The sequence below is a fragment of the Pundamilia nyererei genome, unplaced genomic scaffold, assembly GCF_000239375.1.
Source record: "Pundamilia nyererei isolate P.nyererei 1_Seehausen unplaced genomic scaffold, PunNye1.0 scaffold00055, whole genome shotgun sequence".
Lineage (NCBI taxonomy): Eukaryota > Metazoa > Chordata > Actinopteri > Cichliformes > Cichlidae > Pundamilia > Pundamilia nyererei.
In genome coordinates, this window is record NW_005187456.1 from 3,411,642 (window position 1) to 3,425,480 (window position 13,839).

At 40.6% G+C, this 13,839-nt stretch overlaps 1 protein-coding gene across 2 annotated transcripts in view; it reads right to left on the bottom strand.

The window, feature by feature from the left end:
• The window catches only part of mgat4a (alpha-1,3-mannosyl-glycoprotein 4-beta-N-acetylglucosaminyltransferase A), a 29,039-nt gene that overhangs the window by 2,768 nt on the left and 12,432 nt on the right, over positions 1-13,839 (bottom strand). The window contains exons 2-14 of one of the 2 annotated variants that reach the window (XM_005733929.1): positions 11,929-12,096; positions 11,222-11,251; positions 10,511-10,651; positions 5,033-5,166; positions 4,872-4,918; positions 4,615-4,728; positions 3,656-3,731; positions 2,232-2,346; positions 1,625-1,755; positions 1,425-1,532; positions 1,273-1,347; positions 1,031-1,149; positions 299-377 (exon numbers count right to left, since the gene is read on the bottom strand). In XM_005733929.1, the coding sequence (XP_005733986.1) occupies positions 299-377; positions 1,031-1,149; positions 1,273-1,347; positions 1,425-1,532; positions 1,625-1,755; positions 2,232-2,346; positions 3,656-3,731; positions 4,615-4,728; positions 4,872-4,918; positions 5,033-5,166; positions 10,511-10,651; positions 11,222-11,251; positions 11,929-12,096 (1,337 nt within the window). The remainder of the gene's footprint in view (positions 1-298; positions 378-1,030; positions 1,150-1,272; positions 1,348-1,424; positions 1,533-1,624; positions 1,756-2,231; positions 2,347-3,655; positions 3,732-4,614; positions 4,729-4,871; positions 4,919-5,032; positions 5,167-10,510; positions 10,652-11,221; positions 11,252-11,928; positions 12,097-13,839) is intronic. The other variant, XM_005733930.1, reaches the window with a different exon arrangement.

Genomic DNA, 13,839 nt, shown 5'->3' on the forward strand with positions numbered 1-13,839 from the left:
ATGGACAGCGAAATGAAATGAAATAAAACACTCATCTTATAATCTTAATGATGACTCTCATTTGAGCTGCATTCAAAGATATGTTGGCAACAGTTCTCAAAGCGTGGCGCACAGTGTCAGAATGAATCACCTCTGGAAGAGTATGCGATTCTGTCACACTCACATTCCTGTCAATAATCAATACCCCACGTCCCTCAGAGCAGCCATTCGATATAATCTAATCAGAGCCATTCACACATCGCACCAGAGAAAGGTGGCAGACGTGTGTAAGAGTCTGTGTGTGTGGGTGTTTTCATACCGAGACGGGCAGTATTTCCACCGTGGTGTTCTCGATCTTGTCCCCTGGGTGCTCCTGGTTACCGCTGCGAAACAGGAACCTGCCAGTCAAATCAAGCACATGTTTTAGCGCCGTCATTCATGGATAAGCATCCCTGCACTTTCTTTCTCCCCAATGGTACCAGCCACACAGATGCACACAGTCTGTCAAATTGGAGCTGGGAGCCAAGACGGCTGAATTTGGGTATGCAAAAGTACACAAACCCGCTGCACGCTATATCTGAGCTGAGACAATTGGGTACACCAGCTTGGTTAAAATGTCCAGGCTGGTGTTTCTTAGATTTCATATTCAAGCCATTACTATTATTTTTAAATACTATAAAATGCAATATTTCTGTCTGCTCTGCTTAAACCTGCCAGTATAGTTATTAGCTCCTTGTTCCCTTTCTACCCTCACTCCACAGAGAGTAGGAAGCCGGCCTGAAAATGCTTCATTTAGAGTACTCTCATTAGCTCATCCCGTTCCTTGGATTTGCACTGCACAGAAAGCACAAAAGCTAAATCTGAATAAACACTATCTCTAAACTTGATCTCTAACCTTGGGGTCAAGGTCATTTTTATTAGGTGGACCTATGGTATTAATTTGAAACTTGAAAAGTATGACACCTTGTTTGCAAATTTGGATGTCCACGTGGCTTGCCTGTTGGGGCAATAAGGGGTAAAAACCACACAAATAAAGCAGCTCTTTATTTACCTCTCTATGCTAACAGGCCTGTCAAATTTGAACAGGATATAGTCTCCAGCAGTAGGAGTGATGGCCCAGAAGAAATCCTCCCCTAGATACGTCTTCTCCAACGTGTGACCCTGATAAACCTGAAAGAGACACGCTCTTTTATTCCTCACATCATTTTGCAAATAGCTAATTATATTTTTTTCTGTAATTATTACTAGTAACTATACAATGAATACAAAGGTACCAAAACTCCAGAGTGATACCTTCATTGAAGTGGAGACCTCAGCAGGTGGGTTAACATGCATCTTGTGCAGAAGGGGCTTCAGGAAGTCCTTGTCCTACACAAAGAGGAAACAAGTGTTTCTACACAGGAAGACATTTCAACTGCTGTGGAAAATAAACACCCGTGACTCACTGTAAGTTTCTGAATCTTTCCAGCGAGAGAGGAATGGAGCCCCACGTGCTGAAATAGTGAAGGTCTAAACCGTACACGAAGGCTGGACTTCTGCCTCTCACAGTGTTTCTGGGGGGGGAGTGGCAGGAGAACAATGGTAAGACCTATTTTTGCTAGACTATTTCTCTCATTCATACAAGTAGTAGAAGTAGAATGCATACCGCATCTTTTTCAGGATTGCAGACTTTGACCCACAGAATATGGTCCAGCAGCCAGTCGATGGGCTTCTCTTTGTAGAACATAAAAATGAACTCAACAATAAGGTTCAAGTCTGGAGCCTGGAACATTTTTCCTGTAGGAAACAAGTTTATAGACATTCATTGATCCTCCACAGAAGCTCATTAGCAACAAATTATCTGCAGCAAGACGATTAAAGCATGAAAAGGGCTCAGGGGACTTTCTGGTACAGAGTAAACAAGAGAAAAACAGAGCAAATCAACAGGAATTAATACAGCAAGAAAGTGAAAATACTGTTTTGGAAACCTCAATTCTCTAAAAATCTTAAAAGGCATGCAACATGAGCTAAAGACGTACCCACTCCTCATTTACTTTTGTTTTTTCCTGCTTATTGCAACTACCTAATTTCCATAGTGATCAATATCACTTTCCTCTTTCTTTACTGGCTGCTCCCAATGTGCTTCATTTCATTTCATTGTTGTCATAATCAAGTGCTACAGGATGGAAATGCCTTATCACAAATGTGTTTTTGCTGACTGTGCTTTGTTTTGACAGAACACTAGTAGATGCTCAGTGCTTAATGCGTAGTACCAATGAAGCCAAGCTGAGAGAACTCCAGGATCATCCAGTCTTCTGAAGACAGCTGCAGGGCAAAGTTCTTCATGGTGGCAAAGTAGTTGGGCTTGGCCACAATGTCATCCTCCAGCTAAACAAACACACACAGGAAAATCAGACTGTAAAACAGAAGAAACCCTTAAAGTTTAGGGCTTTAATTGTGGCATAGAGGGTGAGTAGTAGGAGGGAGACTCTTCTATTTTCACACAAGCACAGCTCTCTGAGCTCAGTTAAGAAACACTTCTGAGTTTGCGCACTAAACTAGAGTAGCGCGACGCTATGCTAGGCAGTACCTTTTGCCTTCAGGTGAGAGCACAGTATGGAAATGACACATCGCACAAAGAAGACAGAAAGATAAAAGATCACAGCAGTTACATTCAGTTTTGAATGGCTTGTATAAGAATCAAATCCCATATGTGACATCTACTTTAACTAAGTAAACCTAGCTACAACAATAAACCATAGTGCCTCTGAAAAATGACCTGGTTTTCATTGATAAAAGAAAACCTGCTTCCTTACTATGCATGAAAACAGGCTTTCACATTTGCAAAAAATACATCGCAGTCCATCCAAATCTGGGAACTGAGTGTGTAACATTTTGCATAATCAGCCTAAATTGTTGAGCACAGTATATTTCCAGTGTGATACATGTTTGTTTTGGTACACCCTGTCATTCGCTCTGCTTCAGTTCTTATCTATGAGCTATAGCATGCTAGTAGGATTAACTGTTAAATCTGGGCAGACACCATCCAATTTTAATTACGCACTACACGTTTTAATCGGCCAAAGCCGGAGTCTTTTCTGCTGGCAACAAACCAACAATGACGTGGAGCTCAGAGTGGAAGTGAAAGAGGTCAAAGGCTTACACAGAAATTCCAATAAAGTTTATTCAACCAAGATGACTGTGTCCTCAGTGTTGCCGTAGCAGAGAAAAGGAGAAAGTTTAGTCTTGGAAGTCGATAAAATAGAATAATTTTAAATGACTTTCAGAGCACGTAAAGCCTCACTTTTGATTCTAAAGCCCAAACTGGACTGTTGGATAAAACAGATAATCAAAGGTCAATATAGTTAGTGTATTGTCTGTCTTGTCTTAATGTTGGTTTAAAATGGAGCACTGTAACAAAAAATAATTTCCCCCAGGGATTAATAAAGTATTCTGATTCTGATTCTGATTCTGATTCTGATATGAACATGTTGCACTGTTCTTCCTGATGAACTTTTTTTTTAAATATTTCTATTTTTAACGTTTAATAAAAACAATGAAGATCAGACAGGAAAGTAGAGAGGGACATGTACCGAAAGGTTCTGGGTTCGAACCCGGGCCGAACCAGTAACAAACCAATACCAGAACTGAACAAAGTGTGTGCTCAGCTTTACATGCTACTGCACCAAAGACATACCTGGACATAATAAACTCCTTTGCTTACAGCATACATCATGAGGAAAGAATAATCCAGGTTCTGCTTCGTACGCCATCTGAAAAAAAAACATTAAAAACAAACAAACAGATTATTGTATTTTCTTCTCAGGAATATCATATATGTGCACGCAGCATGTCAGACACTTTGCTTTACATGCAGAAAGCAAAGCTGTAGTCTCGGCTACACACAAAGTTGCAGCAGCAGACTCTGAATAATTGATGAACCAAACTGTCACACTAATTGTTTGATCTACATGGTGTTGCAGATTGACTGAAGGCAGCAGGTGTTCTTGTGTGGGAGGTGCCTGAGGGTGCACATGCACTGTCACATATACATACACATACTATTAATAAAAAGATCAAGAGAAGATACAGGCTGAGGGCATGGATGCACACTCACACAGAAAACAAGTGTGTAATATACAACACACCACAGCGAGCATGTTCAACAACACACTGTACTATTTATATCCCCATCAGAAGCATCAGTGCTAACAAACACCCACAAATGAACATAACACACAGTCCTATTATTCGAGTGTGTATTGTAAGTCTTCACAAGTGTTGGCTCAAACTGCACCATGAACAGATTTTTAATGAAGCCAGTTGTTAGCCTACTACAAAGCGAAGATAAGTAGGGAGGATAACAAGAGCTGAACACTACAGAGAGACAGAGGCAGAGGGTGCTGCTGCTGATGACCTTGATCTGACTTTGAGAAATGTCTGTGGAATACTAAGTACCTACGCAACCTACCTAAAAGCTCTCGCCTGCTCTCTCCCCTCCTACTTTCCCCTGACTCATCCTTTATAGTTTTTCTGCAATCCTCATCACAGCTCTGCCCTATTTCATTCTCCCAGGGCTGATTTCTCCACCGTTTCCATAATAATTGCCATCACATTTTTTGCCCTCATTCAGTGTCACAGCTCTGACTTCCATACCTGACTCTCTCTTTGGAGTCTCCAAAAGTCTCTTTGAGGTTGTTGAGATCGGGGTAATAGGAAGCTGGTGGGGAGATCACCTCCAGCAAGCCTGAGCTCAGCTCTGTAGAAAACCTGGGGAATGAAGTCCATTTGTGACATCAAATATGGGACACACACACACACGCATTTACAGTCTTTTCAGTCCTTAACAATATTTATACTTTTTTGTTTATACCCATCAAAAAAAAAAAAAAAAAGCAGAAAAATATACTCACTCTTTCTCCAAGCCAGCAACCACGCTGTGAACGTATTCCAGGTCAGTCTGGATCGATCGTAGCATAAAGACATATCAGACAGAGACCTTTTAGAATCATTTTTCTTTCACTGTGCAGAACACGGTGCTATGACTCATGGTTTATAAATGCGAAAATCTCACCTCCCCAACAAAGACTATAATGACACAGTCGAGTTTTTCCTCCGGTGACAGCTTGTCTATTAGCGAGCGCAGCGTCTCTGACAAATAAGACTTAACCTTCCGCTTCACGGTGGGGATCCCCATCACCATGGTAACTAGGAGGAAGACGGAGACAGGTGAGAAACAAGAAGAGTCCAGGGCTGCAGAGGTGGCGGTTTAATCAAGTGGATCCAAAACCAAATAAAGTTTGCTGTTAGACAACAGGCCAACACTGGCCTGAAGCCACATGAACAGCACTTCATGCCCACAATGACAGATGTCAGTGGGAAGGATGACTGATGAAGACGGCTTGTAATGCATCTGCAATACCATGCTTTGTGTTCTTAACGAAATGTTTTCTTTAATCAACACTAACTCAAAGGCAAAGGTTTCCCAAATTACTGTGTGAAAGCAAAAACTAGTGGACTTTAGACATAGGTTAAAATAATATATAAACTTCTATTATGTGACATTAATTTCAACATTGGATCTGTAGAACACTCTTAAAGTTAAAATAATAATCATTAAAAAAAAAAAGTAAGGCAGGGCAAAGCCAAGAGAAATAAGGAAACAAAGCCACAAAGTAGAGCTGATGATTTGATTTAATCATATACTTTTATAACCTCATATATTCTAGGGTTTTGCTTTATATGAATAATCTAAAAGTTATAGTTATGGTAATATAAAAACAAAATTTCACATTTTGATAAGCTGGTAAACCCAGTCTGTTAATATATGGCAGCCAACCTAAACTGTCATCAGTTAATTTACTACATATGCTGGGAGAAGATTAAAAACAAACAAAGAAACAAACACCAGTCACAAATTATGAAGCTAAGTGAGCCCTCAATTAGAAGGAGACGTGACATCCACAATAGAAATGACATCAACTAACATTACATTTAGCTGATCAACATTAATTAAATCGTTAAAACATTTATTAACATTTGTTATTAATATCTTAACAACATTAAGATCATTAGGAAATTTAATTGTATGACCTCCTTATGGCTGATATTGAACAGGGTTATTTTTTTATTATCGAGATATTTGCCGATATCTACACCAGACTGAAAGCTGTTTATTTTACTTTGAAGGACACACGAATCACCTTTTCTGGCGAACATGATAATGATAAAATGAGTGAGCAGAAAGTGTACAGCAAGCCCACACTGGTGTGAAAGTAATCAGGCTGGTTATGTGACACATAATTTGTGTTTTCCTGCTTTCCTGCTGAGGAAAATTGGTGAAGACAGCAGCACGAAAATGGCTATTCATCTGTATGCCCCCTTTTTTATGTTCAGCTTTCTATGTCTATATTGCATATGTTGCATTTAAACCCCAAGTTCACACATAAAGGAGGTTTGGGGTATTTTACATAAGCTGTACAACGATGTCCAAGAGGAAAACATCCCAGAGCTCTCTGGGAGCTCCCAGAGAGCTACAGTGCTCATGAAAGTTACAAAAGACCTCTTAGAAAAAATTATGACTGAAGTGTGCACGTCATGTTATGTGCATGAACCTGTGTGTATGCAGGGGTGTATTTGTAGGGAGCACCATGCTAACTGAGCCAATGTGGGGACACGAGGGGCTACAACAAAAGCATAAAACAAACTTGAGGTGTGGATAAGTGAGGAGCAGAGTGAGATTGCTCCAGAGCGTGGAGAATCTGTCCCAGTTCTGCTTTGTGTTTTTCACATGGAGCTCCATGTCATATAGCGACACCCACCACCACTACCAAGAAAGTAGGTCGAGGATGAAAGGAGAATGTGGGAGGAAGGAAAAGAGACAGAGAGTGGCAGAATAAGAGAGGATGGCAGACAGTGAATGAGTGATAATGCATGCGAGTGCAGCACGAACAGGCCCGACTCCAGCGTCGCCCCTCCCCATGTCCCTTGATCAGCTCGCCCGCATCATTCTGGCACCCTTTCATCTCCTTCATGTAAAAAAAGCATTTCTGTCTGCTTCTGGCACAGCAGTGAAAGGACTGCGTGTGACAGAGCATGCATATAAGAAAAGCAGGTCTTCAACTATATCTACAAATAAGGCATTATTTGTTCCATTACTCTCCAAGTCTGGGACAAAAGGTATATGTACACTTATGGCCATATTTTATTGGACAAATGCACAATTTTTCTACTTTTGCCTCTGTTCACTGTCATAGTGAACTTTAAAGTCAACCAATCAATATGTGACAAAGTGAAGCCTTCAAGCTTTAATTCAAGGAACTTCCCAAAATGTTCAATTGACCTATTCAGGGATTTCAGTCATTTCCCCCTTTTTTATTTTTTTTATTTAGAGGATACATATAGAATACAAATATAATAATAAATAAGTCTAGACTCCATGGACATCACCAAGTGCTCTGTTTCCTCGCTTAAGATCCTCTGCCAGGCCTTTACTGCAGCCACCTTTTATTGGTGCTTGTTTACAGGTTTTTATTGCTTCAGTAACTAAAAAGCATGTCGTACTGGGTTTGAGATAAGATGACTGACTTGGCAATGGAAACTCTTGGGTTGGTTTTGTAGTATGCACTGGGTCATTATCCATTTACTGAGAAGCGCCTTCCAATCACTTTTCCAACATTTGACAACCTGTGCAGACAGGATAGCCCTGTATACTTCACAATTCATCCTGCTGCTTCTATCGGCATGATCAGTAAACACCAATGGCACGGTTTTGGGGCCAGCCATGCATGTCTATGCCATAGCATTGTCTCCACTTGCCTTGGGTTAAAATCTGCACACGCCCTGAACTGGTTTTTTTTCATCGGCTAATTTAGATAATGCTTCAAAATAACTGCCTGCAGACGTTCCAAGTGACAGGATGTGCTCTTTAGAAGGACTTTGGCTGAACCCCAGTCCTTGGTGTAAAAGTGGATATGACTGAAGCAGATATGACAGGATGTTAAAAATCTTTAAAGCTAACACTAAATTAATTGGTTTTGTGTTGTTTAATGAAATGTTAAATGGCAAATGGCCTGTATTTTGTATAGCGCTTTACTAGTCCCTAAGGACCCCAAAGCGCTTTACACATCCAGTCATCCACCCACACATTCACACTGGTGATGGCAAGCTACATTGTAGCTACAGCCACCCTGGGGCGCACTGACAGAGGCGAGGCTGCCGGACACTGGCGCCACCGGGCCCTCTGACCACCACCAGTAGGTGGTGGTCTTGCCCAAGGACAGTGTCTTGCCCAAGGACACAACGACCGAGACTGTCCGAGCCGGGGCTCGAACCGGCAACCTTCCGATTACAAGGCGAACTGCCAACTCTTGAGCCACAATAATGAACTACGATCCCAGCTAAGATCCCACTAAACACAGGCTTGATATTTACCACCGCTTTACATGGTTTATATGAAAATGTGATCCAGGCAAAAGAGCCTGGATCAGATTAAACTGAATCTGCATGCAAAGATGTGGTTTGTTCAGCATTTTGTTGCGTCACGCCTAGTTTACAGAGACAAGCAAGGCAGCGTCACAAACAGTATCGGAGAGATCTGTGAAGCAAGTTACGTTTAGCCCTCGAGGTAATTTACTTTGCTTTTTTGTTTTTTCCAGTTGTGAGGAAGAAAACAACAGCGTGTGTGCTAAGAGAAACACATAACTTCCTATGATCAACAACCGAGCAGCAACAGAGATCACTGTAAGAAATTTCTCATTCTGGAAAAAAAGGATGAAAAGAGGTCTTCAAGTGTAGCCTGTGACATGTTAAATAGATGGTCAGCAGAAGCAAATACTAGTGTATAACTGATGTTGCTTAGCAACGGACAAAGCAGTCATTGTGTAACGGCACAAGATGACAAGCAGATGACTTGCTAAAGGCTACATATGTGTGACCCGGCACGGCTCCTTTTACAGTAACACTCTTGTTGACTTTTGTCTGAAGGGATTTCAGGCAGGTCTCACTCCAATCATATAGGTCTCAGAGGTTCCCTCAACGGTTTCTTTCTCTCATCCTCATCTCTCTCGCTCAGTGTCATGTCCTAATTTTCATAGCTATAATTATCCCAATGTCAGATATGCTTAGAGTAGCAAAGAAACAAAAGGAAGGGTTAAAAAAAAGCTAAGATAGATTAAAAATAACAAACTAAGAGAAGAAGGGGCATTAAAGGCATTGTTGGTATCGTGACACAAAACTTCTCAGCAGCCAGCCAAGTATGCCATATGACATGCATGGTTAGTGGAGGGGCAGAAAGCGTGTGTGGAGTCATTTGTCTCTGTGACCCACCAACCGCACAGATCAGCGACTACTTCCCAGCAGCAACAACTCCAGCTCATTTGTGCATTCCAGTGAAAACAACTGACAGCACTTTAGAGGGGAAAGTTGGTGACAGGATGACAACAGGCAGCAACAAACTCAGCATCATCAGTGGGAAGGCTCATGTCTAAAAGAAAGCCAAAATGCAGGTAACATATACAATCTGTGAAACATCAGATGGGGTGGTAACAACCAAGAGAAGGCAACATCAGAATTTGCACTTTTTTCTTTAATGTAGTACCTTATTATGTAACATGTGCTTTATTTGACCAGCACTTGGAATTTGAGGGTCACCTTCTCACCAGCCAAAGGACGCAGATTAAAACAGCTTTAAACTTTTCTCCTGTAGTTTAGCATCAAGGAACATATGGCTTTAGTTTTAATGTACTTTTAGCGTTCCATCAGCTTTGTGCTTATGAGCCACCATACCTTCCGCTACTTAACCACTGACCTGTAAATAAGCAGGCAGCCAGAGAGAAGTAAACTATTTCTCCGAGTTGTCCCTGTTTTGTTTTCCTTTAAAATGTCTTAAATCTAAATTTGTCCAGCCATTAACTGCAATGTGAAAACATCAAATGAACTGTTTGGCACTCAGGCCAACTATCACACTTACAAAGCCAAAGTAAAAAGATAAGTGAAAGTAAAAAAGTAACAACAATTCTCCAGTTCCTACTCATCAGGATGTACTGGTACTCATTCGCCTTGTACTCACACAGACACACACGGGGGCAGGGCTGATACACACAGGCATGTTTATTGATTACCATCTTCACACTGTTCTAAAGCTCTTTCATAAGAACCCAGAATGTATGTAATAAAGTAGCTCGGGTGGCTTATACAAGTAAACAGGAAAAATGTGTAAGCAAGTGAAGAAATAAGTCAGAGGAACAAAGGAGGGTAATGTGAAAGTGAAATTATTTGAATCTAAACGGTTAGACTACAAAAAATCTCCAACTGTGCAAATATTGTTTTGCATAGCTCAGTCCAGATGGGTACTTGTTGTGAACTAGTGAAAGAGTGAAAACTTGTTGAGACTTGATTTTCTCTCTGGTGTAATGAGGATCTCTGGAGGGTTTGCTGTGCTTATGCAGGATAAGCATGCAATGCACATTGCAGAGAAAAACAAAACAAAACAGAAAGCCTTGTAAATTAGGAACATTAAACTGAATCTGCAGTGTAGGTATGCACTTCTCACCTCCAGTGCGGCCAAGACCAACCTGCACTGCGGGGTGCAGGCTGCCCTCATTGTTGAGGAGATGAGGCAGGTGGTGGTAGATATTTGGCACCTGAAGAGGTTTCCTGTTTGCTAACTCCTTCAGGAGTTTCTGTGTCTCATCTGAAAACAAGCACAGAGAAACACATTAAGTGAAGCACTCTTCCTCATTTTCATGAAACATTTAAGAGACATGACCCAACTGTTTACACACAGATCATGTAACAATGATATTCTTGATGGGAGATGGGAGTATGTCATCCCTTATTTTGATTGTCTTCGATAGCATATCTCTGCCATTACAATCACTTTAATGACTGAAAAAAAGCAACAGAAGCGTCATCTCTTCAGAATAAATGACTTTGATGTGGATTACTGACAAAGCTGCAAATTCTCCAAATATTGCCATCTTTAAATCTAGGTTAAAGACCTACTTGTATTTTATGGCATTCTTGGGTTCATAATCTGTTGACCATGTTGTTTTATTTTGTATTTAATCCATGGTTTTTTTGTAATCTTGTATGTTATTCACTTTTTATTCTTTTGTACAGCACCTTTGGACAGATTTTTTTCCATGTATAAATGTGTTTCAAAAACAAATTTCACTTACTTATTTAACTAAATAAAATAAGCAACATGATTGGATCTCTCTGTCTGACTGCTGTCTTTCACCCACCTAGATTTTAAACCCACCTGGTGGTTTTGAGAGATGAGTCTGTCTATCTGAAATTGATCAAGAAAAATTTCACAAATGAAGTACGTCTTAGAAAATGTACAGCCTGATCTCAGAATATTTCACATGTTGTACTCAGTTTCTATTTTAAGTCTGACGTTACTTTAGTCTAGCAGCTTTCTATCAGTGAGGAAATTAAATTTCCACTAACTTATGACAGGAAACCAACACATGCCCATGATTCTAAAGTCACTTGAGGTCGAAACTGATGCTAAGCCACTCCAACAAGCTGGTTTTGCTTGGGCGTGAAGTGGCACTAACGTAAAAATTCAATATGTTCCCCATTTTTGTTCAGTTGCCAGAACAACACCAACCTGCTTAACACTAGTGGTGCTCAAGAACAGCAGGAGTTTTGTTTTGTTTTTTTATTTCTGGGGTTGTTGTTTTTTTTTTAGGAATCTAGCCTGAAGAGTGGAGACATTCAAAAGTCTAGAGCTAGACGAAGAAAGGTACTTTCCCACAGCACTGTCATAATAATCACGCAAAACATCTAAAAGGGCAGGATATTTTAAGCTTAACGCAATAAGCGGAAGATGCAGAGCAGATAAAAGGTGACGCTTTATTGAAATTTTCCAGACTTTACACACAAACACTCGTACATCTGTTGCACGCAAATGACTGAAAGCTCAGCCGGATGTTGATGAGTAAAAACAGTTACTTCTGTTACCTGAGAAGTTTGTGAGGGCATCTTTGCTGCTGTTAGTTTCAGCAATGGCGCGTCTGAACTGCTCGAGAATGTTGTTGAGCTCCGACGAACGCTGCAGCGTCCTGTGCTCTGCCACACGAAGGCGCTCTTTCAAAGCGTGGAACTCCCGTTGGTACGCTATCAGCTTCTCTACATGAAGGGGAAAAAATTAGGAGACATTAGCAAGTGAGAATATACAGAAATGTAATGAATTTTTCACTGAATTAATCACAACTTGCTAACACAACTTCCACTCTTTGAAAACATCTGCACAGACAACATGCTAATGCTAAGCTAGGCAAGAACCTGCACTGATGTTAAAAATGAGTAAACGCCGACCCCAGGCATCAATTCCTATACCAAGGAGGTAAGCTTGTTAATAATAATTGAAAATATGTGCATAGTTACAGACATAAAACCTTTAAATTGACCAGCAAAGACAGATCTAATCTGATCATTTTCTGAATTGGTTTACCAAACAGGTTTAGAGGTCGGTGAATGTTTAAGTTTCAAGAGGAAGGAAAAGAGACACCACAAAAAAAAATAAAAACGAGAGCAAAAACAAAATCAGGAAAAAAAATTGCTTGCTCCGATGGTGCAAGGACCTAAAGAACTTGCAAAAGAACCCAGCTTTCAAATCTGTGACCAACACATGATCACGCCATTACTGGAAATACCCCCGTGCTTACTCATGAAGTTTAGAGGTAATTTACTGCGAAAAACTGAACAGAATTGTCTTTCTAATCATTCATCATGGGGCAGACTTTAGGTAGTGTGTGTAGGAGTTTGAAACAAGAAGCTGGAAAGAAAAAGGGAACAGCTGTCTGTAAGAAACATTCTTGATACAACACTGACAAAGCCTCAGAGTTTTAACCAGAATCTGTGTTCATGTGATCCATACCTCTGGTAAATTTCCGATTCACAAAGACATTTTACAGATGACGTATGTATGACATGATGTAATGTAGACTGACAGGTAATGCTCTTGGACTGTTGTGGTGATGACCCCTTGCTTTAACAGGAAACGGTCAGGACCTGTGTCTGAAAATCTAATTCTGGTTGACTGTCAGCAGGACAGTGTGTATTTCGAGGTTTACTGTTTTTACATTATATTTTATGGGGACTGTTCTGGTTTAGATAACATTGCCATCTGCTTTTTTAGAACTACCGGTAACAAAGGATTTGCATCAACATCTCTGAAAGTGATCGATCAGATCCCTTCTTGAGCCGCCCACAAACAGCACACAACAGTCCATTTGCTTTCAGAAAACAAATGAAGTTGAGTGGTGTGTAGGAAGACTTCCGAGTCCACCGCAAACTGCACTGAGACCACATTATACAGAAGTCACAGTGCAAAGCTTACTCTGCACCAGCTTGACTTTCAGGTTTCTCTCTAGCTCAAATGCCTCCTATTGTGCAATCAGACTAAAGCACAGAGTTAACCAAGTTAGTCAGTCTGCGAACACCCTTAGTTGTCTGTTGGTTGGTTAAAATCTACATTTATGCCAATCATTGCAAGTCCTATAGTTTGGTATAAGCAGCAGTAAAGACTTTACTTTGTTTCAAAATTTATAAGATTACAGAGAGGCTACAAAGAAAATATCTGGCGTGTGTGTGTACCGGTTTTTCCTTTCTTGGTGGGGACCAAAAATCTGAAATTGACTATATTTGTGCCTCACAGTGACCAAAATCCAGGTCCCCACAAGTTTGAAGGCATTTTTCAGACTCAAAATGTGGTTTTGGTGTCAGGGTTACCTTTGGGTTATGGATTAGGCATTCATTTTTGATGGTTAGGGTGAGAGGCTAGGGAAAGCATTATGTCAAAGGATAGCAACACCCAACGTGTGTGTGTGTGTGTGTGTGTGTGTGTGTGTGTGTGTGTGTGTGTGTGTG